This window comes from Aulostomus chinensis, chromosome 6, assembly GCF_037954235.1.
Source record: "Aulostomus chinensis isolate RoL2024-O1b breed Wild chromosome 6, RoL_Achi_v1.0, whole genome shotgun sequence".
In the NCBI taxonomy this organism is placed as follows: Eukaryota; Metazoa; Chordata; class Actinopteri; order Syngnathiformes; family Aulostomidae; genus Aulostomus; species Aulostomus chinensis.
In genome coordinates this window covers 16,495,126-16,522,945 of record NC_141325.1, presented here as the reverse complement: position 1 = coordinate 16,522,945, position 27,820 = coordinate 16,495,126, and the positions used below count along the sequence as shown (strand labels likewise).

Below are 27,820 nucleotides of genomic sequence, written 5' to 3'. Positions count from 1 at the left end.
ACACCAGTAATATATTAATTGAGCAATACCCTGCAAACAGGCCCCAGTGGGGCCCATGCAGGCTTTTTGCGGGCACTGTGGGCTAGGGCCAGCCCAGACCAAACCCTAACAGGTCCAGTGCAGGTTTGCCCACATGGAACCCAAAGGTCTTGGCTCTCTGTGGGCTACCTGAAACCAGCCCACCATACTGCTTTGCCCACAGAAAGCCCATGCTGGCCCAGTGCGGGCTTGCCCACATGGGGCCCAAAGGACTTTTGCACCTGTTGGCCCACGCTTATTTTTTGTTGGCAGCCCATGTCTTTTCCCTCACTTTTTTTGGAGGGAATTTCAGAAAAGGCGCAGAGAAAAGACATCGGCTGGGCTCCTGATTTTCTGGTAATATTCATAGATTTATTGTCATTAATTTTATTAGTTCAATAGGGTGAGTGGGTCACTGGAAATTTCCAAGACATTTCTCAGTTATATTCTCTCTAAACCATGAATTTTAACTTTTTAATTTGAACTGTTTTTCGCAGGATGTTAGCTAAGATGGTACTGCAAGCTAGCTTTCCTTTCTCAAAACTGCTCCGTAATATGGCTGTCTATCAGTCTGCTGTCTGTGGGATATTACTCACTCAGTGGCAATCACGGTTTTTATCTGTTCTGTTGTCCCAACATTAGTTGTTCATGGCCGCGCCCTCGGGGCGGGTCCCGTACTCGGTCAGTGAACGGTTTGTTCCATCATTGCTTGTTCATGGCTGTGCCCTCGGGGTGGGTCCCGTGTGGTTCAGTCAATGAACGGTTCCGTGAGGGATTTTTTTGTGCCTGCGCTAAAGCGGCAGCCCGCAGGGATAAAGACGCACGTCTGTCTGTCTTTGTCTTTGTGTGTGTGTGTCTGCCTCTGTATCCGCAGACGCACACATCACAGTAGGAATGTGCGTGGATGCAGCTACTATGAATGTTGTGTTGTAGGCACGGAGTGGCTATCGGGACGGCCCGGAAAATTTCCCGGTCGGCCGGCCGTCTGATTAGCTCAAGAGGCAGCCGTATGACGTTCATAAGCGGCCCAATGAGTTACAAACTTATATAAAACAGAGATACTACTGTGCAATCATCTGATTTATTTGACTACTACACAATATAAGCAAAGATATTCTATTTATCTAACCGTCTTTGACATAAGATTCACCTTCATAACCGATCAAATATTTTTAAAAAATTCTAATTTTGTAATGTACCAGTTAAGTACAAATAAAGTTTGGTATAAAAAAGAACTCAAGTGTGTTATGTGTGTTTGTGTGTTTATTGAATCGTGCGTTTTTGACACAAGCGAGAATCAGTGAGTGCATCCATTTTAGATGTGTGAAATTAGTGTATTTATATATGTATGATTAGCAGGGTAATTACCTGCAATATCAGTGTGGGCTAAATGAGGGCCTAGTGAAGGCTAAATAAGGGCTGTCCACTGGGGGCCATCGCAGGGCCAGTGCAGGTCTCCCGTGGGTTTAGTTAGGGCTGCCTGCTGCGGGCCCTCACAGGGCCAGTGCAGGCACCCCGTGGGTTAAGTTAGGGCTGTCCACTGCGGGCCCTCACAGGGCCAGTGCAGGTGCCCCGTGGGTTTAGTTAGGGCTGTCCACTGTGGGCCATCACAGGGCCAGTGCAGGTGCCCCATGGGTTTAGTTACGGCTGTCCACTGCGGGCCATCACAGGGCCAGTTCAGGCACCCCGTGGGTTTAGTTACGGCTGTCCACTGCGGGCCATCACAGGGCCAGTTCAGGCACCCCGTGGGTTTAGTTAGGGCTGTCCACTGCGGGCCATCGCAGGGCCAGTGCAGGTGCCCCGTGGGTTTAGTTAGGGCTGCCATTGCAGGGCCAGCACTAAGGGGCAAGCACTAAGGGGCCAGCGTATTGCCATTGAGCAAAGTCTTACAGGCCCGGTGCGGGCTGCCCACTCGGGCCCCCTAGACCGGCCCACACTGGGCCCACGGCCTGCTTGCTGGGTAAAGCAATTTATTATTTTTGTCCGGTAAAAAGCTAAAGGGGAGTTTTTTCCTTTTTTTTTAATGCTCCCATACTGTCAGAACCATTCATTAATATAATGTGATATGATTGTAGCTTAAAACCGTATTTATGCTTTTATTTTATTTTAAATAAATACCCCTTTTTTCCCTTTTTTTTGTTTTTTGCTCACGCGCCCCGTGCACTGGCATGGATAAAGGCCCACTGACATTGAGAGTATACAGGGCCCAGAATTTGGTGCCACGCCCCTGTGTACAAGGTTCGCTGTGAAATGAGGTTGAGTCAGAACATCTGAGTTCCAACCCTCGTAAACAGTCATACTAATAATGTCTGGCACGATGTGACCTTCACGCAGTCTAGACACAGCTGTGCATCAGGATGACGCTGCCGTTGTAAGTGTCAGCTTTACTATTGCTAAGTATTCTAACAACAAATTTACGATTATAAAAGAATTTACAGAAGACACCACAGGTTCACTCCCAGCCCCAGGTCAAGGCCCGGGGGTCGGCTCAGCTCTTAACCTTACAGACGAAATACAGGGATGAGGCCTAAGAAAGTTAAAACATAGGACACCAGACAAAATTCCTTATTAATGTGTACGCGTGTATATATTTTGACTGACATACAATTTTGATTGACAAACAGATGCATAGAAGAACATGTCATGTCAAGTGGCAGAGATGTTCCACGAAAGATATTTCTGCAGTATGATAGACTCATATCAGGAAAGGATTAAACTGATAAAACAAACATGTCACTGACCAAATCTAGTCTTTCTGTCGAGCAGAAATACTTTACTTATTCCATCTCCATGACAACGCCTCTCTCCATGTCACCACTTCTGCCTCCTATACCTTCTCAGTGGGATTTGTTTTCATATTGCAGCTTGAAACCAAGGAGCGTAGTACATCCTGTCAACAGCAAAATAGGTGTTGCATTGACCGCAACAGTTAAAATACACCAGACTATTGTACCAGATTGCTTCCAGTGGAATGAACAGGAGTCAGATTTCAGAGAGACACTGGATATGGTGCAAGGTCCTGTTTAGCTCTAAAAACAGAACATTTTTTTGACAATAATGTTGACAACAGTCAAAAACGAACGACCAATCAACTATGCAAAGCATAAATCAGTCAGTCAACTCACAAAGCCATAGCTTGATCAGGCCATCCAACTGGACTGCTGTCATTGTTCCCAGTACACATGAACAAACAAGTATCAGCTTGCACTGGCTGCTTTTTCCATTTCCAGTTGCCTATATTGATTATTTTTGAGAACTGAATTGAGTGTCTTTAGCTATATTAATCAAGCTCTATTTCCTCAAACCTTTACAAAACTGTGAACCACAAAGTCGTCTTTGACAGAACCGTTATCTCATTTACACCTAAAAGACCCAGGAAAACCCATGAATCCCCTAAAACCTGAGGGGTTTGAAGCTTGACCTTTGGCTTCAATGTAAAATAACTTATGTCTGCTCTACTGTTCATTAGATATTTTTTTTAAAGATCTCAAAACAAAATGAATGTTGCCTCAAGGCTTAAAGGTAGAACAACCCCTGTATTGCATTAGGTCTAAATGGGTTCATACTACTTCCCTCAAGATGTGATAGTGATCCACTATAGTGTACATTGGATGAAGAAGTCTTGCTGCCCAGAGGCAACAAGGTCAGATGTAGCCTACTGACCTTATTTGGGCCATTTTTAATTCTTTAGTGCAGCTATAACGCAAACCGCACCCAAAAATATTGATGAATGATATGGTTATGTTATATTAAGCTGTAATGTGATGTCAAGGTTGTCAACACTCAGGAAGATTATAACAGAGTTTTTGCACTTCGGTCAAATGTTTCATATTCTTGCTGTCCTATTAGTTTTATATATTATTTATATTATAACTGACTATTGTAAAATGACCTTGTATTGGCTTTGCATGAAAAATGAAAAGCAATTTGCTGTCACATAGCAGCTTTAGGGAATGCAACTGTGTATTAAAAGAAAATGCTGCAACCCACTGCAAAAAAAAAACAAAAAACCTCGATGAGTATACAGTATCTGCCTAAATTCTAGTAAAAATAGAAAATGTCATGACACATAATATAAGACAAAATTGCACAGAGTATACTCTGTATACTGGTAGATCATTTTACTTATTACAAGCAAAATATGAAATACATATGAGGGGAGACTCACCAAATGTGAAGTGATCGGGGATGTTGGGGGGATGATGAGTTTGAATTGTGCCAGCGGCTACATGTTAGAAAGTAACAATGTTGATTCCTCTACCCTCCACTAAAAATATGGAATTTCACTTTTGGACCAACTAATGCGGTTGTAGCAAATATTATACTTCATTTCACTTCTCTAAAAGAGTTATTGGCAAGCTGCTATCATCACTGCTCTGAAGCATAGTGAAGCTGCAGCTCTTCTGCAGGGCAGACTGGCTCACAACTTGCAAGAAGACTACAGTGTGAATGCTAATCCAGCATGAGCAGTGCTGAGGCAAGCCTACTAATAGGATGGGAGGATGTAGAAGGTCTGGGCTCCAGTACACAGACAGGCGCCACTGGATGTCTTCATCTTCTCTGGTCATGCAGCTGCTATGTACTGCAGTAGCAGAGCAGAGATGCGCGCGTGCGGAGTGAAAGCAAATCCTCTTGGTTGTGCATAGCGACAGTTCTTAAATGGGAAAGTTCTGAGACATCAGAGCCGGAGTATGTCATTAATAAATGCATCACATTTCAAGATATCTTAAAAAAAAAGGCTGTTTTACATTCAACAAACTCTTGCAGCAGTTTTCATTTTGGGTGTGTTTTACCAATTTGATTTCACATTTTCACATTGATTTGGAGTGTGTTACTAGTTGTCTCTGTATGTGTCTTTTCCATTATGTTTATGGATTATTTTTTCTGAAACCGTTCTCTCTCTTGCTTTGTTCACAAACACAAATGGCCATGATGATAGTATTAAAATGCTGGTGTTCACCGGATTTTTTAGTGCTACAACACTAAGCATGCTAAATAGTATAAATAAGTGAAGCTGATGGTAATGCTAGTTTTGCTGGTGTTTGTTATTTTTGATGAGTTCTGATACTGAACTTGTTTGAATACCTACCCACTGGGGGACGCCAGTGGGGAAACTCCAAATTCTGATTTAAAGTGAACAAGTGTCAGGTGGGCAGCACGGTGGTGCAGTGGTTAGCACTGTTGCCTCAAAGCAAGAAGGTTACAGGTTCGAGTCCCGGCTCGAGCAGGGGATCTTTCTGTGTGGAGTCTGCATGTTCTCCCTGTTCCTGTGTGGGTTCTCTCTGGTACTCCAGCTTCCTCCCACCGTCCAAAGACATCAAGAGAGGACGAGGCTGATTGATACTCTAAATTGACTGTAGGTGTGACTGTGAGTGTGAATTGTTGTCTGTCTCTGTGTGTTGGCCCCGAAATGGACTGGTGTTGTTAATATAGCTACGTTCACACTGCAGAATTTTTTTGCTCAGGTTTGATTTTACACACTGTAGTGTGAACTGCTCTCGGTCCTGAAATGACCTAAAGTTACTGTGCAGGGGAAGCAGACAACTGTTAAAGGAACAATGGGTGGAATAAGAATGGAGAGAGGGAGAATGTATAAATTGTAATTACCACTTTGTGGAGCAGTGGCTGGTACATCAGTGTAATACTTCTCTAGTGCAGAGGTGTGTCTAATATGTTGGGTTTTTGTTGTTGTTGTAGATCTACAATCTAGATCTTGAATGACATAAAGGTAGCACTGAATTCCGGATTCCATATGATTTGCTCTGTTCACATTGTCATTAAAACATCTAGTCTGGGTCACATAGGGAGGGAGCATGCTGTGTTAACAGAGTCAAAGTTTTCAGTTCTCTATTGCTAATTTTAACAGGTCTGGCCGTCATTTTTGTCTGTTGTTGTAATGTTGTGTTAACCAAAGTAATCACAGTGACAGGATTAAAAGGGCAAACCACTAAATATTCATGAACTGTGATGAGCAGCTGCACCAATGGCAAAGCTTTTTCACTTAGCGCCTCGGCTACAAACCCCTTTATTAGTGCTGGCCTTCCACCTTTTTTTTTTTTTTACTAACTTTTCAGTTGACTGTTTCTCTGATTCTATACATGCGGTTGACGTACCATGTTTACCACCAAAGTGCAGTTCATGCTCTTTGTTAATGCATTTAGATAGGAGCCTGGTCATATTAGCCTCATATCTTTACTAGGTGTGACTGTGAGTGTTAATGGTTATCTGTCTATATGCGTTGGCCCTGCAATGGACTGGTGACCCCCGCCTCTCACCCGAGGGCAGCTGGGATAGGCTCCGGCCCCCCTGCGACCCTTAACAGGATAAACGGTAAAAAATGGATGGATGAGAGTATCAGGTGGTACTGAAAATTTGTGCTGTGTAATCAGAAAAAATCAACAACACCACACGTGTTGAAGAAGCTGCTTTATTTTTGTAAAAATTATAGAACCCATCATTTTGAAAATCACAAATACTTGTTTTTGTATGTTTAATTCTTTTTAAATTCATATGTTGAAGTTGAGCAATAGAATTATGTTGTGCATTTTTCTGGATAAACAAGCAGCTGGACTTGTGATGCTATTAGCTTATTACATCACAATATTGCACACAATGATGGCACTATGACTTTCTCACCAAATGGCAACAGTCTTCATCAGGGCATCAAAAGACACAACAGGTCAACAAGACAATTTAGAGAGAAAGCCAAAGTCAGTTTTACTTGTAGAGCGCAAATTCACAACAAAAGTTATGGTGTGTCCCATAATCGGGTTTGCCTTCCATCAACTTCCCTCAACAGCTGTGTGAGAAGGACCAGAAGGTCATGTAGTTTCGATCAGATTTTAAGACTAAAGTGCATCCAAAAGGTAGAGGACAACCAACAACAAATCGGAAAACATCAACCCCTGTTGCGATGGTCAGAACCTCTGCAATACTAGTGTGCACTCCTCCATCCTCATCTAATGTCATAGGTGTCAAAATATATTCTCCCAGAAAACATGTGTTTTTGTTTTACTGTTTTGCACAGCGTATCTGCAGAAGAATAATGACACCAAAAAAATTTCTGGCTTAACGTCAGAGAAATAAACATCAATATAAATGATGTTTCATTGACCTTTGTTCAAGAGAAACAATTTTTTTCCACCCAGATCCTAACAATTGTTATGTTTTTATTATATTTATCACAACAATGAATAGCACGTTTATTCTAAAATGTCATTGAACAGATGCAAATCACAATTATTGGTTAAATATGCGGTCATATTGCATGTGATTTGGATAAAGTGAACACGTGAAGTACTTTTACATTCACTTTTATGGTTCCATTGATTTAAAAACCCAATTACGCAGTGGGTCCACAAGACCAAACATTGGCTGAGTAAAAAAAAAAACATGAACACAATACAAAAGTTTGGCAACTTTGCTTCACTACAGAATCCATCCATTCGTTCCACTTATCCTGTTAAGGGTCATGGGGGGGCTGGAGCCTATCCCAGCAGCCTTCAGGCGAGAGGCGGGGTTCACCCTGGACAGGTCACCAGTCCATTGCAGGGCCAACACATAGAGACAGACAACCATTCACACTCAGTCACACCTACAGTCAATTTAGAGTATCAATCAGCCTCGTCCCCTCTTGATGTCTTTGGACTGTGGGAGGAAGCTGGAGTACCAGAGAGAACCCACACAGGCACAGGGAGAACATGGAGACTCACACAGAAAGATCCTGTGCTGGAGCTGGGGCTCACACCCGGAAACTTCTTGCTGTGAGGCGGCAGTGCTGACCACTGCACCACCATGCCGCCCTTGACTACAGAATGTAGAAGTAAAAGTATTTTAATCTGGCAGGCTGCTGGGTGTCAATGTGAACTGATCCCTGAGAAGTTATTGAAAAGACAACATGTCACACTTCGCCATCCTGTCAACGTGTCTCTCCTTTGTCCCTGCCTCCCAGTCCCAAACCACTGGTCTGGCTTCTCATCTCGACATCGTCTCCCCCGCTCCCTTATTCCCCTGCTCATTTTATGTCTTTGCTTCCTTTTTTGATCCATTGTTTCTTTTCTTTCTGCCTCGGATGTCTTGCTGTGTCCTCATGTTCAGGTTTCAGTCCACGACACTCACGATCCCCGTCTCCACTGAGAGCACTGTGCCTCCCTTTGCCCCTGACAGCACACTCGCTCCCACCCATCTCCCTGTGGTGACGCTGACAGTTACAGAGGAGATAATGAGGGGGGGGGGGGGATGTTTTTTTAAATCAGCGCACATACACCTACGCATGCAGGTTCACAGACACGCCCATTTCTGTGTTGTAATTCAACGAACAAACTCTTCTATTTCAGTTTTTATATTTAGTGTTCTATATTGGGAGTGCATCGTGGCAGTCCGTCATTCTTGAGACTCTACATGATGTGTGAAGCTCTTCTGGCAAACATTTGATTCACATGAGGAAGAAAACATAGCTTCCTCTGAACCCTGCAGGAGCTTTTTCAGTGGGAGGATTTCAGATCTGCCGCAATAAGATCAGAATTACCTTCCATACTGTGACGTCTCGTCCTCCTCTTGCAATTCAACTTTAAAACTTCATTTTTGGTCAGTGCAGGATCTTATCAGGAACAGAGTCAGTGAGTTTTCTTTGCATTTTGATCTTTTTTGTTGAAATGTATGTTTGCCCCTGTTAATATAGCTATGTTCACACTGCAGAATTTTTTTGCTCAGGTTTGATTTTACACACTGTAGTGTGAACTGCTCTCGGTCCTGAAATGACCTAAAGTTACTGTGCAGGGGAAGCAGACAACTGTTAAAGGAACAATGGGTGGAATAAGAATGGAGAGAGGGAGAATGTATAAATTGTAATTACCACTTTGTGGAGCAGTGGCTGGTACATCAGTGTAATACTTCTCTAGTGCAGAGGTGTGTCTAATATGTTGGGTTTTTGTTGTTGTTGTAGATCTACAATCTAGATCTTGAATGACATAAAGGTAGCACTGAATTCCGGATTCCATATGATTTGCTCTGTTCACATTGTCATTAAAACATCTAGTCTGGGTCACATAGGGAGGGAGCATGCTGTGTTAACAGAGTCAAAGTTTTCAGTTCTCTATTGCTAATTTTAACAGGTCTGGCCGTCATTTTTGTCTGTTGTTGTAATGTTGTGTTAACCAAAGTAATCACAGTGACAGGATTAAAAGGGCAAACCACTAAATATTCATGAACTGTGATGAGCAGCTGCACCAATGGCAAAGCTTTTTCACTTAGCGCCTCGGCTACAAACCCCTTTATTAGTCTTCCACCTTTTTTTTTCTATACATGCTGTTGACGTACCATGTTTACCACCAAAGTGCAGTTCGTGCTCTTTGTTAATGCATATAGATAGGAGCCTGGTCATATTAGCCTCATATCTTTGCCCAGAGGCCTTACCAAGATGGCTGCCGAGCGAAAAGGTTTTCCTTGATGGGCTTTTTCTAAAAAAATGACAATGCTCCAAAATAAGCAGAATGAATTAGTAAAATGGGATTTAAAGGTGACGTATTATTCAGTTTTTCAAGAAGTTAAAAAAATGTCTTATAGGCCCCCAGCACGTCTGTGACGTTTCTAGAGGAAACTCCACTCGAACCCTGTATTTTGGCCAGCTACAAAAACCCTCTGTATCAGCCCTGCTCAGAGCAGGCTGTTTCAGGGCCTGTGGCTTTAAATGAAAATGAGTTGTGTGTGTTGCTCCCCACTTCCTGGTTTGCCCCTTGCCCTGCCTGCCACTTCCGCAGTGTCGGCCTATGTAAGGACGGCTTCACTGTAACTTAGCAACCAGGGTACCCTGAGGAAAAATGGCTATGAGACAACAATTTACTGTTTGACCCAGAAGCAGGCGAAAGAGGAAGCTCCTGAAGAAAAAGAGGCAAGATTTAACAAGGATGTTTCTGAATGGTTAGTAATAAGGTTTGTTATTTCAAGTATTATTTTTTCTGTAAACAGAGTAAATCCTGTCATGTATCATGTGTTAGACTCTCTCATGAGGACGGTGTCACATCTGGTACCCGGATGACTCTGGGTGCGGCTCTGTCGTTAGTCCTGCTCTGTAATGCAGGAATTTCTGCTGGCCACCAAAGTTGTTGCAGATGACAGCGACAGTAAATGTATTTACTTTATAAGCATTCTTAGCATATTTTGTCATACCTGCCTAAAACTTCTGTCCACCACTGTATTGATGTAAGACTCAGCAATATTATTATTTTATCAATTGTAGTTGTTACTAAGCCATGCAGATGTTGCCTTAGAAGACTGCCACACTTTCGAGTCAAGTCAATTTTATTTGTACAGCGCATAATCACAGCAAAAATGATCTCATGATACTTTACAAGTAGAGCAGGTCTAGTACCACACTCCTTCAGGTCGATCAAATTCACCACAGAGATCCCGGGGGGACGGGGATTTCAGCAACTCGTTCATGTAAGGGTAGGGTCCTGGAGAGCCCTTTCGAAGTTGAGGTCCAGCTGGTTCTCTGTGCAATCTGTTATTCAAGGTAAAAAAAAAAGAAGAACAAATTCAAAAGGAAGTAGTGTGCATTTTTCTGTAAAGTGTGTTTTAATCATCTCTTATTGTTTTTTTTAATAACTATTATTAATAGCAGTTTAATTCATTCGTATCTTACCTATGTTGCATTGCCAATTTTTTTGTGAATTTAAATAAAGGTTTATGCGATTTAAGGAAATGTTGAATCTCCTTTCACTGGCTTTGCTGTGCGTTCTACCCTCTTGGACTTGGGAAAGCTCACTCCAGATAGTGGCTCTCCATCCGAAGATGTTGCTTGGGGTCAAATGCAGAGCAGCCTCGTAGAGTCTCCAGACTGCAAAAAAGTATGTAAATGTTATGGAGCACACACTTATTGGTCGTGAACACATAGGAATAGTGATGGCTCATTTATTCCACTGAAGGGGAACATGACATTCTTGGTTGCTAACTGCGAAATGACACTGTGGAAAACCTCCAGTTATGAGGTGTGGAGGTGAAGGCTCAACTTCTCCACATCTATCAGGACACTTTTGTCGGTCAACACCGTCTTTAATCTGTAGAACGCTGGCGTTGCTGAAAACATGAAATAGGAAAACATTTTTTACTATAAAATCAAGGTAAAACATAAATCAGAAAAATAGAATACATCCATGAAGCAGATAAAGTGTATCTTGGTGTACGTATACAACAGCTCTGCCGCACACTGTACTTTGATGAAGCTTTTAAATTTTCCTTTTTTTGGTGGTATTGTCGTAAAAGTGATCATTATTCTTATTTTTATTATTGAGGTCCTGGTTGGTGGTGTTGGTGTAATGGAGTGCATTTTATTAAAACGTATTCCTTATATTTTGTCCTCCTCAGTGTATGTTTATGGACTGGACAAAAAAAAAAATCATTTTAAGGGCACCAGTTAATATGATGCGCAGCAGTACACCACCACCATTCACTACGACCTCGAGAATAAACACAGTAGTGCTAATGCTAATGCTAACATTACACTGTAGAGGAAGGTAATGGGGGACCAACACAGAGTCTTAATTCTCAAATTGAAGATAATCTTTGGGACATTCAACAATTATGTTAACGGGAAGGTTATTTGGTTATCATTTCCCCTGCTGTATCTTTAGCTTTCTCTTAGCATTGTCTGGCAGTAATGAACACAATAAATACAGTGCTTTAAAATACTCACATTTCCATCGTTTCCAGTTTATAACAGTTGGTATCGCGCTGGGATTTAGAAATAGTCTTGATGCAAGTCTTGCATTGAACAGTCCCAGGTTTGAGAAGCGGTCTGGCTAAAAATTATTTGCACAAAATGACTTTTCCCCACTTTGGCTGGGAAATTTCCATTAAAAATGAAATTAAACCAAGCAGTCCTTTGTGGCTGGAGGCCTATGTAATGAAACGCATACATTTTTACAGCCCGAAACCAAACGGGCAAGTAATGTTGTGTTCAAAATTCCCTCGTAAGGGAGAAAAGACAAATGGCTGATCCTCAGAAAGTTTACCTCCGACACTGTGGGTGGAGATTGGGTGGAGGTACTCAGGAGGGTGCAGGACATGCAGATTTTGATACAGTGTTATGTAACGGTATATCAAAATCCTGATTCGCCTGTTAAACCACAGGGACTTCTATCTAGGCAGCTTACACAACAATGAGGTGAACGTTAAAACTCACAGTTAGTGAGCCAGCACGCAAGCCAAATACCCCCAAAAAATACATACAAAAGCCCTCAAAAAGTGAAATTTTCATAATATGTTCCCTTTAAAGTGCAGGAAAAAATAGCTGTAGTAATTGAAAAAAGTTGCAACAGTGCTGAGGTCACGTTAGAAGTTTTGATTAATTTTGAAACTATTTTTTAAAGTAATTGTCATCCTACCAGTCATGAAATATATTCAAATTCCAATAAACTTTATGTACAATATAGGGAGATATTTCATTTGAACCCATCTATTTTAGAAAATGTTTTGAATTTTAGCAACAATAAAGGAGACTGTATTAATTGTTACATTTACTGTTAAAAAACAACGACTCATTACAGCTTAAAAGGATGATTGTGCCAGGAAAGACAGTTCAAAACCTCCTCAGGGTTACGTGCTGTCAGCTTTTCTTTGAGTGACGAAACACCACAGACTTGTTAAAGCTACATACAACCTGTTTTGGATGAAACCAGCAAATGCATTCAAAGTAATCCTCTGTTGTAATCATTATTCTTCCCACCTTTATTTATTTTTTTCCCCCCACGACTTTGTTAAAGTAGCAAAAAGGTATTATTCCACAGTTTCATTTGCATTAAGGATGCTTTGCTCGCTGTTTGGGTCTCAGCAAATCCCTTTTCATATTTGGTAGGTAAGAAACGAAGGTATGCAGATGGATTCCTGTGACTCATTTAGCCTCATAGATGGACATGAGTGTTAATTAGGCCAAGCTTGAATGTTTTTCAGTATCAGAGCATTGCTGTTGAGACGTGCCAGTTGGATAGTGAGAAAGTGTGAGCTAATTAGACAGAAAGCTGCACAATATTCGGCTGCTTTCTTCAGTTCTTCTTGATATGTCAAAATGGAAAGGAAATAAGTCATTTGATGAATGGCTGCTCTCCTGCGCTCTGCTCTGTCCTTGATCAAATGGAACTTTTACTTAAAGGTGTCACTGTAATTAGCATCTCTGCAAGTATGTGGAGGTGCACGTGGATGGAGTGAGTGGGGGAATGCAAATAAATTATTTGTTCTTGCTTTCATGTTCTGAATTTAAAATATCCTCTTTCTTGTGTAAACCAACTAGCTTTAGATCCCACATCCTGGGTTTTATGAAACTAAGAAATCAAGAGTCTGTGACATGTTGGTGTTGACATGTTATATACATTTTTCTGTCCTCTTCCCACATCACACTGAGTAGGTGTCACTTTAATGATGGAGCTGATAAGCCAGAAATATACAGTTCACGGGCAAGAAAATACCAGTTATTAACTTCAACTCTGTGTGGTTTGACTGATAGAATGATTGTTTGATTGAAGTGTTTTATACAAGAACAAGAGAAATCAGGCAAAACAATAATATACAAAAAACAACCATGATAGAAAATATATTATGTAAAATCAATGAACTATCTCTGATTTTTAAAAAATGATTTGCCCAAAATGAGTTGAAAGTGTAAACCCTTCTCCACTATTTTTGTTCAACATTTAAATAAATATATATATAAAATGTATTTAATTTATATTCATTCATATGCGTATACATGTACTTCATAGACTACATGTCGATACAAAGATCAACATTTTTGTATTCACACATAAATACATGATCAGGAAACCTGCAAGTTAGTTCATTTTTCCTTTCATTAATATGTACATATATACATTTTTGACAATTCTTAACAAATTCTAACAGAATATAGGGAAAAGCTGCAACATGTCATGTACCAATACCTGAATGAAAATTGTGAAGAAATAAGAAAAAAAAATTCACCTATCCGTTTACTTGACGAGGAAGATCCAGGGAATAAAAGGCTGAAAAAGACCTGTGTTGTTGCAGACACGCAGTGATTTCGATCTGTGAGGGATGCACGGCGATGCACAATGGATGAAAGGACAGATTAACCATTTACACCTTGATGTTTTCTTGTGACACTTTTCAAGTCACCCACCTTCCTCTTTTTGCATCTTTCTGCACCATGTACCCTTCAAGTTTCTGCCGCCTTCAACTTTTCATTGGCTGAGTCGAAAAAGGTGTTTGAATTGAGGCTTTTAATGACAACTGTGGAGCTGACGGTCCCACCCGCTCGCCCGCCCTCGCAGTTTTCAGAACCAAACTCGGGTTCTCTCCATGAACATCCACAAATCATTCCAGGAGAGGATAAAGGCATGCATGCAGGGAAATGAATGCTTTAATTTCGATTCAAATGGCATAAAGTGGGCTAATCGGAATAGCTGACAAAAGCTCTATGACGGAGAAGTGATAACCTGCAGGCCGCTTCCTCATTGCAAGAGATGAGAGTGACGTCCTGGGCTGGTTTACAGGTTTAATTGCATGACTCAGTCTCAGGGGTGAGGCTTACATGAGAGGAAAAAAATTCTAGTTTTAGTACTTTGCATAAAAATCAGGATTCACTGCTTTATTTTCTTAAACATCTCCTGTGATGGACAAGGCACTCTTTCTTTTTCTCGCCAGTTTTCTTTACTGCATCTCGTTTTTCACATTTGAATGGTTGCGTTGCTCCCTTTTCCTTGTGTATTAGTTCTGTTTGGCTCGCCTCTGCAGCTTATCCTTTAGTACAAGTACTTTTTACCAGTTAATGTTGAGATCAGTGGTTCCAAACCTGGGTTACGTTGCCCTCTTAGCGGCATCAAAGAAGAAGCTATGGTTCTATTTCTATCAGGCTTTCCTCTCTGTTATGGATGGAAAGGACGGGTGTAGGCCAGTGTTTCTTTGTGGGGGTGCAAACATACCGGGTCTGTCCCTGGCACCTACCATGAAAGTAACAACAGTTGCTGTAGTCAGTAATCATTACAACTGTGGTCTGGCTTGCCTGATACTGAGAGGGTAATATACATATATGATATGTCTCATTCAGACACATTATCATGACTTCATCCCAAAATTGTGTTGTTACATAAACCGTACCTACTGACACTTAGCGTACTATCACACCTACTGCTTGTTCTCTGTGGTTCACTAGAAACCATTAGATCAAAGTGGTTTTATAATGAACTTTTGTTTTGATATTCAAGGAAACACCGGACACTGGTAGACCAAAATTGCGTGGCACTCAGACGGCTCACACTTCCAATAATTCACAACAAAAATAGAGAGAAAATACAACTCCCCTGCCAATGATGGATATCCTCCCCAGCTTCTGCTTCGAACACTCTCTGAACTTACATTTAATCAGACGTAGAGTAGAAAGAAATGGGCCAGAAACAAACTATTACCTCGTCTGTGTTTTTGTTTTTTTGGGGCTCAGGTTACTGTAATGGCTTCAAATCCAAAATGTTGCTGCGTTGTTACATTGTTTTAGTTCACCTCCCAAAATCCACTGCACACATAAAAGTGACAGTTCACTCAAAAAGTGTATTTTACCTAACAAGCACTTATAAATAGTTCTGACATGTTTCAAGCTCTTAACATATGAATTCAAAATAACTAGAACCTGTCTTGTTCTTAACTTGTTCATGGTAGTGGGAAGATCGGAATGGTATATTTGTTGTAGCTCATATCAAAGGGTTTTTGGATTACCGAGCTCACGGCTGAATGAAGAAGATTTTGTTAATGATGCTCTTGGACTGTTTTGCTTGTTGTTTGTAGTTGTTTGCTATTGGGCACCATTAGCTTCAAGATGAATACATGTGGCTGACTCTTTCTGTGTCGACACATTTTGTATTCTATTCACCTCATCTCTAGCTTTCCACTCCACCTCACCTGTCCACCAGCCACTTCTTCCTCATCAGCCAACTCTACCTGTGCACATGGCTGCTCCTGATCACCAGTCGCCTGTACGCTGTACACCAATACTTCTCCTTTCCAGTCATTCACTGCCAGATCGTTCTTAGATGTTTACACGAGACTATCCAGCCTTCTTCAGACTGATCTCCCGGTTACAACTCTGCCTCCCTCTGACCATCCCTCCTTGTTGCCTCGCCGGTAGGCACCTAAACCTTCTGTCCCTGTCCACGAGCTTTGCCCGTGTTTGTGGTTCTAGTTTGCCTTTCATTTGGCCTGCTCGGTGCATTCTTTTAGCCTCGGCGGCTCATCAGGATTCTGGACTCAAGCTCCATTTGACTACATCTCTGGACCACTGCACAACTGAGTGACTCTTTAGACTTGCTGCTCGCAGCTGTCATTGTACTGCTTCTTGTGTTGCCGCTCGGACCTGTGTTCCTCTCGTCAATATATTACCAGCTACGTCTTCCTGGTGTTGTGCTGTATTTGGATCCTTACTCTACCAGAGGTGAATGTGTTTGTGAGCTCAAGGCATCAATCGGAGAGGGAAAAAACCATTTCTTGTGTTAAGTGTCTCTTTAAGTGAACACAGCACGCATGCACAGCCATCTTCCACCTACTACTTCCATTAAATACTTAATGTTGCCACTTCTGCTCTGTACTTCGCGCGCTGTCATGTCATACCATTGAAAGAGTTTGCTTGTTTTTAATTTGTGCAAATGGGTCATAATGACACAGGTTTGCATAGAGTTATTGCACACTGGGCTGAAGCTTCAACGCTGTCGAGCCAATCGAGCCAGACAGTTTTTCCACATTAAAATATGTATTCTCACTTCACAAATTATTACTTGGATGCATTTGTCCTCCATATTCACATGTAAAATTACTTCGTGGGCCTGTAGATTTAGTACTTCGTATCAAGCTTAGTCAATTCAATTCTTAAATGTTCAAGAAAATATTGACCATGAGATATTCTTCCACTGTGATGCTGAGAGCTGAAACGCTACATTGATGATGGTCTCATGCTGCCTCATTGGCCTCCCTGGTGTGAACCTGTTGCCTTCCTATGAGTGGACATATTTTCTGTGGACGTTTCCGTTTGTTTAGACATTAAAAGGAGTCCGCAGAACCTAAAAACAAAATGGCTGATGTTCTTTATTACCAGCTGTTGTTGTGTGTTATACAAAATACGTGTCATGGAGACACCGAAGAAGTGTCTGAGGCGTTTTAAAATTCGTTGACAGTTGTTTTTAAGCTTGGACAGATGTTGCCACTCACCAACATGTGATTCCATCCAGCTGATTTTCTTTTGTCATGTATTGGAATATATGAAGTAAAAGACAGTTGTTAGACCATTCTCTATCAATTTGAATTATATATATGTATATTTATATATAATATAATAATATACTATTATATTTGAAGTTTTTTTCACAGCGCTTTTTTAAATATGTTTCCTGTTCTAACGTGTTCCACTGTCTGGCTTTTCCTTAGAGCCAAGAAGAAGACCAAGCCCTTGAACCTTAAGATCCACAGCAGCGTGGGCAGTTGTGAAAATCTTCCCACGCAGCGCTCGCCCCTCCACACTGAACGATCTCTGCGGTCCTTCTTCTTCCCGTCCTTCATCCCCTCCACACCTCCTGTCCATGCTGAAACACCCTCTGCAAGTAAGCCCATTCCTCTTTTCTGTTTTTTTTAAGCAGCTCACACCTCACTTACTTACTTACTTAACTGATTCATGGTTTGAGAGATTGTAAATGTTTTCACCAGAAAATTGATCTTTGCTATAAAGACGAGTCATAAAAAAAAATCCTCTCCACAGTAAAAAAAAAGGGCAATCGTTATTCTTATCTTGGTAATTCTTTTTGTTAGAAATATACTTAAGTACAGCTCTGTTGGAAAATGCAACAAATGAGCAATCAGGCCACACCATAATGACTGGAGGTGGTGTGTCGCTGCACATTGGCAACCTTATTGGCTAATTCATTATAGGAATGGGGTGGAAGCCATGAGACAGAGGAGGAGACGGTGAAAGGGGGAGAAAATAATGGCGCTCATGTCAAGAAAGCAGGGATGAATGGTTGTCACTTAGTGTGGTGAATAGCTGTAGACCTAGAATATAATGTATGTGGGGCACAGCGGTGCATATTTGTTTGTAGAGGCGTGATGTGGAATAATCACATGCTATATGAATGTTCGACTGAATACAGATGTTGAGGTGGCAACGCTCCATCGCCAGTATACCTATGAAGGAGGATAGTCATGTATATAGTCATGAATGTTGGACTGTGCTCTACTTATACACTTATCATAAGAAACATGACGGCAGTGTTGTTTGGTTGAAAGATATGATTAAAACACTCTATATATATCCACTCCTTTCTTGAGTGACTAGCAGTGATCAACTACTCCACATAGATCAGAATAAATCTACAATCATAGATTTTGTCCCTGCTTTTAAGTATAACTCACAGGCATCCAGTTGTTGTGTTGTGAGCCAACACAAGGACCGCAGGTTTGGTTCCCTGTGTCGCCTCTGGCTCGGTCAAGCATCTGTACCTGTACAATTGACTGTTTTTTGGGGTTGGAAACTGTCTTAGGGTCCTGGGGGAGGGGAACTGGGGGGGAATAGTGTCATCCTTGTCCTCTGATGAAACTCCTTGCCAGTGAAAAGATTTGATGTGAGGAGGCACATGGTCGTCCATGGAGCTCAGGACAGACGGCACCAGGACAGCTTGGTAGGGTGAACTGAACATGTACAATTAGAGAGAGAAATGGCAGTAACAGACACACAAAAATAAAGATTAAAAAAAATTGAGATTTGCAACTTTTTTCTCTGCTTCATGTACATCCTAGTCTATGTTTAAAATAATTATCCACTCCTATATCCAGGATTTAGATTATTAAACCCAAAAATCCATTTTATTATGTAGCTGGGTTTTCACTATGAGCATATCTGTAATGTGCCAAAATTATAATGTATTGCTTTTTACACTTGAATTTTTTTTTAAACAAGAGTTGGCAAATTTCTGTGAAAACGTAGCTGCAAAAATAGAAATAATGAATGCACACCTATTAGAAAAGTGATTACATGAATGTGCCAAAATTCTCATACAGGGTCAGCAAAAATATTTTGAAGGACTGTCAGTGTTTCAGTTTTGTTGGTGTGGAAATGCAACTCTGTCTCATGTAGAAATGTTGAGAGATTCACTTGTGGACTCCAGCTAACTGATGACGCCTTAATGACATGTAGTATTGATTTCTGTCCGAGCTGCAAGTTCATTAGAGTGGGTCATTTACCTTGCAACCCTCAAATTAGAGACAAAAAGTGTCCCTGGTCCAAATCGAAGCGACACATTGCCTTCGACCTAGAGAGCCGCCTGCAGCTAATCTGGGTGCAGGCAATTACACTGGTTCCAATTACGTCAACACTGAAGACGAGATTCAATGTGTACCAGTTAACATTTCTTTACTTTACCTCTGAGTATCATATTTACCCTTGGATGAGTGTAAAATTGACTTTTCTTTTAAAGTTGTACTTGTCATCTTGTTTTCATGATACAGTTATGACCTCTGCCAAGATGGACATTTAATCGCCTGCGTCGGTATGTCTGTTAAAAGGGCGAGTCTAAAAGTTGTTGATGGATTGTGATGAAATATAGAACATAAGATAGGAGAACATTTTTTCGATTCCGGATTTGATCCATATCTGATGGTGGTAGGATACGCTCCCCAAGTGCCCTTCTATTAAAAACTCTTTGAGGAGAAGAAGGATAAGCTAAAGGTCAAGCTAGCCGGAGGAGACAAGCTAGCTCTGACCACAACTGCTTTTACAAACTCGTGTTACATCACAGCTTCCTGATTCTTTGTCAGTGTTGACGGGGACATGATTTTCCGTGTCTCAGACCTTCATTATCCTCCCCGCCTTTGACAAATTTGCAGAGTGGCTGACATCTGCAGTGGGGACTTATGTTCACGATAATGCCACATAGTGCCATCAAACCCTCCTCAAGCACACACCTCTCTCTGCATCATGTTAGGCATCAGACTACAAGGGAAGCACCTCTGAGACAGTATATCACCCCAAGATATATAAAAAAACAAAAACCTTTTTGCAGTACTAAGAGATATTTTCAAATTTCTTTTCTTTTTTTTTTTCCATTCTGATTTTTTTTATGCACAACTTGAAGATGTGGATAGAAATTCAACTTGTGCATAGAATGACCGTGTCATATGTCAGTGGGCCCTGCACCCAACAGTATTATCACTCCTGGTGTGTGAATCAAAGTACACCCACAAGACTGGCAGAGGTGAAAATAGAACTTAGACACAGATGTCCAAGCCAGCATTGATTTGCCTCCCTCAAAAAAAACCAAGTCAATCAATATTGGCGGTCTAGTCCCATTTCCTGAACATGGTAAGTCCAAAAAGGCAATATCACATGTTTTGGTTGATTAGACTTCTTATATAACAGTGAAGGTGTGTACAGACTAAGCTAGCCTGACAACTTCCTGTTGTGTTCACAGTCATTCACTCCTTCAACATGTCCATTCTCTCAGTCACTCACTAACCATCTGCGTGTGGATAAACAGATTTGTCAATGAGTAAAAGAATCTTGAAGTTTGTACTGATAAAAAAACAATCTGTTTTACATATTTTAAATGTAATGACATTTAATTGTGTACGTTGATATGCGTATATGTAAATGCTGACATAGATCTGCACACGTGTAGGTTTTGTTTTGGGGTTTTTTTGGGGGGTTGTTTGAATGCACGCGCTCAAGAGACAGTAACACAGTTCCCCAAACACATTTGATATCTGAGACTGTGTCAATTCTTAGCATGACAATGTGCTCACAGTCCATAGAAAGTGGAGAGTTACTGGAGCAGCATGGTTTAGGAGGTTAAAAATGGCTTGTTAGTAACCAAAAGGTTGCTGGTTTGAAGCTCGCTACCACCGTGTCTGTGTCGCAGCGTCCTTGTGAAGATGCAGTATTCTAATCATCTAATTTCTCCCGATGAGTAGCTTGGTGCTTTGGTTCATAGCAGCCTCCACCGTCAGTGTGTGTGTGAATGGGTGAATTAGCAGAGTAAAGTAGGGATATGCACTAGTAGTGGCAGATTTGATTTGTTTTTAAAATGTATCAGTTTGATATTTATATTGGCACAGTTTTGCTTCAGTCTTTGCATCTTTGCTCATCATCTGTCTTTTCATTATGATTTATTACGAGGAATCAATGCTGTGTACATATAATTCATGGGCTTTCATAAATGTGTTCAAAATAAGGAGAAAAATATTTTTCCCATTCAAAATGTGTACATGTATTTTTCATCATGTATAATAATCATCTAAACTTGTTTTTAATGCAGATAATAATCTGTAAATATCAGCTATTAGCCTAAACAGTTATAAAAAAATAACCAGGATACCGGGTATCTATGGGAAAAATCGAAAACCATGTGTCTCTACTGTGCAGAACTTTGAGTACTGCTAGGAAAGTGCTAATGTTCAGATACAGTCCATTGACAGGCACGACCAAAATTGCTAACATTGTTGCTGCTATTTTGCTTTGTGGTTTATATTTAATCATACAGTGTTATCTATTAGGGATGTGCTGACTGCCAGGCCAGGGATTGGAAACACACCGTTCACCCACACCCGCTATTCTCAGTGATGCGACTCGTCATGGCAAGTGATCAGCTGACCAGCTGATTTTCAGTGTGACTGGCCTGATTGTAACCAGCCGGTCAGTGTCACATGTTCTCGATTCCTCGCTGGTAACTTGCCATAGCGAGCTGGTCCACCGGGAGTAGCAGCGGTTCTACTTTTGACTGGAAATATCCCCATGAATGGCATTGCATATCCAGTCTTTTTTCAAAATAAAACACCATGTGCAGGCGGCACGGTGTTGCAGTGGTTAGCACTGTCGCCTCACAGCAAGAAGGTTCTGGGTTCGAGCCCCGGCTCGGGCACAGGATCTCTCTGTGTGGAGTCTGCATGTTCTCCCTGTTCCTGTGTGGGTTCTCTCTGGTACTCCAGCTTCCTCCCACAGTCCAAAGACATCAAGAGGGGACGAGGCTGATTGATACTCCAAATTGACTGTAGGTGTGACTGTGAGTGTGAATGGTTGTCTGTCTATATGTGTTGGTCCTGTGATAGACTGGTGACCCGTCCAGGGTTAACCCCGCCTCTCGTGTGTAGCCGCTGGGATAGGCTCCAGACCCCCGCAACCCTTAACAGGAATAAACAGAATCAATGGATGGATGGATGGATGGATGGATGGACACCATTTGCGGCTCCCAATTGCAAAAACAGACCTGAAAAGAACAGAATGTAAAGGCACACTCTACGTGCGTGCGAGAAAAACACGATCATCAACAGACAACAACTAAATCAGCTGAATCTGAACAAGTTGACAAAGCCGGCGGGCAGCTGGAGATTGCAGCTGAGTGGAAGACCAATAAGATTGGTAGCACAACCAGAGTCCAGTGTAGCAATACTCAATGGGAATTTGGGGTCAAGCTTGGAGCCTGCAGCCTCTCCAATCCTGCAGTGGTGCATTTAACAGCTTTGGTTCGATTAGTCATAGATATGTGAGACACCGCTTGATATACAACAACTTATTTTCAGTAGAATTTTTTTGTACTTCTCTCCAGTAGGAGAGCATTTCATTTATTTACAGTTGTGTGAGTATAAAAGATCCAGTAACAGCGCAATTTGGCAGAAACTGTAAGAGTAATGTTTTCTGTAATGATGAAAACAGAATTTTTCCATTGAATAAAAGCTGATATTCTGTTTTTTTATATTCTGTCAAAAGTTGTCAGACAGAATATTGGAATCAGTAAAAATCAGTATCAGAGGTCTCACACACAAAAAAAAAATCAGAAATCTGAAATTGGAATGACCAAAAAATGCAGTCAATGCGTCACTATTATTTATTCATTTCAGCTCATTGTGAGTGTCTGAGTTTTGCTGTCAGTTTTTTCGTAATATTTTTCTTCTTAATATACAAAACTGATGAAATCATAACAAAATAAGCATGATACAAACTGGAAAAAATGAAATGATTATGATATGAATAACAGGCACTTTTTTGCACAAACTTTCTTTTCATCTCATTTGCTATTAACGTAATATTGAATCCTCGGTTTCAGTGATTTTGAACCAGGAGTTATGGGTTGTTGTTTTTTTCAGTTGGAAAAGTTTTGGTGGCCACAGAATGAAATTTTTCACACGCAGCTCTCCTCTACTGCCAGAGGCTGTTTAATCTCATGCATTTGGCGCCAACAAGTGACATTCCAGCCTGTGATGATACCTTGTGTCCAACTCCAGGTCCTCTACCAGCCCTGGGCCTCAATCAACACACCTCCTGCAACATCCATATGTGTGTATGCGTGTATATTTATACTTGTGTGTGTGTGTGTGTGTGTGTGTGTGTGTGTGTGTGGTTGTGTGAGGGAGAGGGATGGTGAGATGAGATGAAAATGGAAGTATCAGCGTGGTCTGATTATTAATGTCTTCAATGTTCTTTAGGAGCTCTGCTCACAACTCACCCTGTTTTGTTTCTACATGTGTTTGAATGACATCACAAGCTCGGCCGAACCTTGCATAGATGCACTTGCGTCACTGATTGCTTAGCAACCGAGAGTGGCATAAAAATGGGCATCCCTTAGGGATCTGGCAAATATAAATGGCTGCAAGTAAGTTTAATCGGGGCAAAGAGGTACCTGAGCAAAGCGGCTGGTTGGTGTTGAGTCAGTTTTTTCAGGATTCATCTTTTCCACTTTTTTATGTGTAGATGGATGTTGACAAATTGACTCTTATGATGATCTCTCTCCATTTTGTGAATACAGAAATGTTTCAGCCCTTGGTAACTTGCATTTGGGAAGTAAGAGAGTCTTTAATCAAACTTATGCAATCACCCCCTCAGAGTTTCCACATGACCATCGATCACCACTCTCAAATCAATTAAGTCGTGGAAGTGGGTGATATCAAGTTAAACCGGCACCGCAACTTCATTTTGTATTTTTGTTGTCATGATATAAATGGGGATATGAAAACTGCGTCATAAAACACATTTTCCCCACACGTCGATCCTAGATGGGTAGAAAAATGTGGCTTTGTTTGCAAAGCAAAGTAATTCATGCTTTTGCAAAGTGATCTGTACATTGAGGAAACAAAACAAACACCACACAAATGGTTGGCACAGCACATGAGAGCCAACACCTCACTTCAAAATTCTGAGGTCCACTTAAATCTTAAGAGAGCGTTAAAGAGGCGCTCTACATCAAACTGGACCCACCATCAATGAACATGAAAGGTGGCCTTTGTCACTACCTGGCACCCATCTACAGGGCAGTCCTGAGCACCCTCCTTAGGAAACTCAACACCCATTTATGCTTAGATCTCCCTGGCCCTAATGACCCACATAGATATCAGTTCGATCAACGACCCCCTGACAACCCACATAAACACAGGCTCGGCCAACGACTGTCATGTGACCTCAACGCTTTTAAAACCCAGAGTTCAGATGCGACCTAATGGCTTTGTAGAAGGTCACGCATGCACAGAGTTTAAAGCCTTCTACTTCCCACCAGTGACTTTGAACTGAGGAAGCCTCTCAGAGGCAAAACATCTTTAAGGCTCAGTGGGAGCTTTGTTGATAGAAACTGCAACAGTACAGCTTAGTACAAAACAGCACTTAAAAGAGATAACATGACCTGGGTGACTGAGAACCTTCATCAACATGTTGTTTTTTCTTGAAAATCTTTCCAACAAAAACATTGATCCAAAAAGTAACAATTACCAAATGCTTGAATTTGGCTAAAAAAAATAGAGTAAGTTTACAGAAAAACTAGACTTGAGATTGTGTTCACACATCCATGTTTTAGTGAAAGTGCTAGTGCTAGCACTCACAGGATTTATAATCTATCACCTGGATAAATGTTAATTATGGTACAGTTTCCCAGGAGGACCATACAGGAGGCAGCTGTGCAGTATCCACATGGCTACTTCATGGAGCATTTTGCAATTGTATAAAAATTTTATGAGAAAGGGACATGCATGTAGCCCTGAATGACAGGGATGGATTTAAAAAGATAATAACCCAAATGGACAATGGTCAAGTGAATACTCCTGCATCACTCTTAGTATTGAATTGGTTGAGTATTCTGATTGTTATGAGGCTGAAAAATTAAGAACAGAAATTTGAGAGCAGAGGGTTTTGGGATGCGCAAAATCATTGCAAGCGTCAATATCGATGTTCAGTTAGTTTGAGCAGGACCAGAGCCAGTCTACCAGAAAACATTATGTTTTGAAAGAAAGCAACACCAAACCTGAATGCAAAATTTAAGGAATACACCAGCTTTTGTGTTCTTTCATTTGTTTATCTTACCAGACAAGAAGATAGATCCCTCTTCTCCTCTGGGCGTAAGGGAGCTGAGGCCCTCAACGCCTGGCTTATTGCTAGTTATCCAGCACAGTGAATGGTAGTTAAGGAGAGGTTTGCACTTCTCAGTCAAAAGTAATAGAACACACTTTTCCCCCAATCTGAGACGTTTGCATGGAGTTGAATGACAATGAATACAAGCAAATTATGGAAGTGGCCATTTTACACTCAGTTAACAAATCAAAACCATGGCTTTGTTAAATTGTCAGACTACAGTCACTTTACCAACCTTGTGTTTCGGAAAATGCTCCTGGTCTGTCTTGCACTTACCATGGACTGTTTACGTGGACTCAAACAAGGCCTGTTCAAATGTGATTGATCAGCACAGCTCCAAATGAAAAGGCGAACCAAATGCCTCCCAGTCCGACATTTTGCCTTCTGTATTTATATAAGTATTCTGTAAATAGAGATAACTTCAAACCAAGACCCTGAACCTGATCAATTTTAACTAGAAGACACAGAGAAGGATGTACAGGTTTTTGAAGCTGAGCAGGCAAGATGGAGGTATGCCAACCTGCCCGTTCACGACCATTCATTGTGTTAAGCTAACTAGCAACAGGTCAGCACAGCCCCCTAAAAGCTCCCTTTTTGTTGAACTTGGGGAAGAATGGTTGAAAGAAGTATATACTGTATATATACTTTATGCTACCATTCTTGGAGGACCCATGAATGTAATAAATTTTTCTGAAGAACTTCTGATGATGTTTATGATGATGCCTACAATGTTTCACTGCTTTTAGTCTATCATTGTCAAGTGAATGACGCTTTGTATCTAGTGTATTGTATGTTTGTGTTTTGGTTTGTCTTTTTGCGTGGACCCCAGGAAGACTAGCTCGTCCAACTTTGGAGACAGCTCATGGGGATCCTTTTAACAATAAAAAAAATAACTATAAACAAAGCTCCCACTGAGCTTATGGTGAGCGTATTGTTGTAAACGAAGGAATACTAAATCACTTTTCCATTTTTATTTGAGTTAAAACTACTAATATTTACTGCTATATTTCCCCAGGCTGTGAATAATAGATCACAACACCCCTTTGTCATGATGCACTGACTGCTGCATTCATGTTTGAGCATCTATTTGCACCAATGAAGGAATTTCGATGATCTCTATGCATATGCAGTGCTAATAATAATATTGTCCCATTTCTATTCTTGTGATATTTAGCAACATCACTCGCTGTTCTTCATCAATTCTGTCCAGGAGTATTGGTCCTGTGATATAGCCTCCAGGGAGGGCTTTATGTCTGCCGAAAGCTCTTTGTAGCGTCACTCACATTGGCCTTACACCAAACCTGCTCTTTCTGTCGGTCTATTTGTTGGAACGCTCATAGCAATTTGAGTTGTCCAACTGAGGAAGACTCCACTGAGCCATTAGGCCTCCAGATATCATCTGTGCTTCCATCCTTCCTCCCTCTGTCTCTTGGCACACTTAGAAGATCGCTGGTCTAAAAGACGTCATCATCTATAAGGCGATGTACAAGGCGATCATCCAATGTTATTACTATTATTGTGAGTTTATATGTGTGTGTATTTGTAAATGAGGGCTCGTCAAAGATGACAGCACAATATTATACCAAAAAGGCTGATCAGCGTGTAGCTGTTGCCATAGCAACTGTGCAACCTGGCTTTGTCTCCTGTTCATCGGAGGAGTTTTATTCACACAGGGATACAAAACAAAAAATCTCTCGTCTTTTTCCACTCCTCTCACCAAACAAATTCAGAGTTGTCAAGTTGTGTACTTGTGTGTTTTTGTGACATGTTCCTGTGTCACTAAAATGATGAAAATGTCCTATGACACTATATATTTATATATATATATATGTGTGTGTGTGTGTGTGTGTGTGTGTGTGTGTAGCCATAGAACATTCATGTCCTATAAAGCAGCACATTGTGCAGCAAACACCCACACATTTTTCACAGTTCTGTTCACTTCTTCTGCTGCTTCAGTATGCTGATGTCAGTGACTTCTCAATGATGATTTGTGCTAAACGTGATTGGTATCCTTACCATTTAAGTTATTGATCCTCCCGTGATGATAACATCTCAGTCTTGTTGTTGATTGCATTCAGTCATTTGATTGAAGCCCTTCCTATTGATTTGTAGGACCTCAATTCAAATAATGATGTAAGTAGGTACGGGTCAAGATTTAGTACTGCAACTGACAATAAGAGGAATTACAATGTGCACGTTCATTTTTGAATTGTATCGTGTGTTGTTTGTCACATGCTCAACTCTTTTTACCCCAAATAAATTCTTCTCTTCCATGAGGAATTGCCAAGTCAATCAAGTGATGAGTCAGAATCAGTTGGAAGTCAAATAGACAATATTTGGCACTAAATAGGCTGGAGTAGTCTCTTTATATCTCCTTGTTTACCACCAATAGACAAAAACATGCATCCCCTCATCTCT

The 27,820-nt window shown here is 41.0% G+C and overlaps 1 protein-coding gene across 3 annotated transcripts in view; it reads left to right on the top strand.

Moving 5' to 3' along the window:
- ksr2 (kinase suppressor of ras 2) overlaps positions 1-27,820 on the top strand; it is a 132,998-nt gene that overhangs the window by 52,999 nt on the left and 52,179 nt on the right. For all 3 annotated transcript variants that reach the window (XM_086206816.1, XM_086206817.1, XM_086206815.1), the window contains one exon: positions 17,455-17,627. In XM_086206816.1, the coding sequence (XP_086062942.1) occupies positions 17,455-17,627 (173 nt within the window). The remainder of the gene's footprint in view (positions 1-17,454; positions 17,628-27,820) is intronic.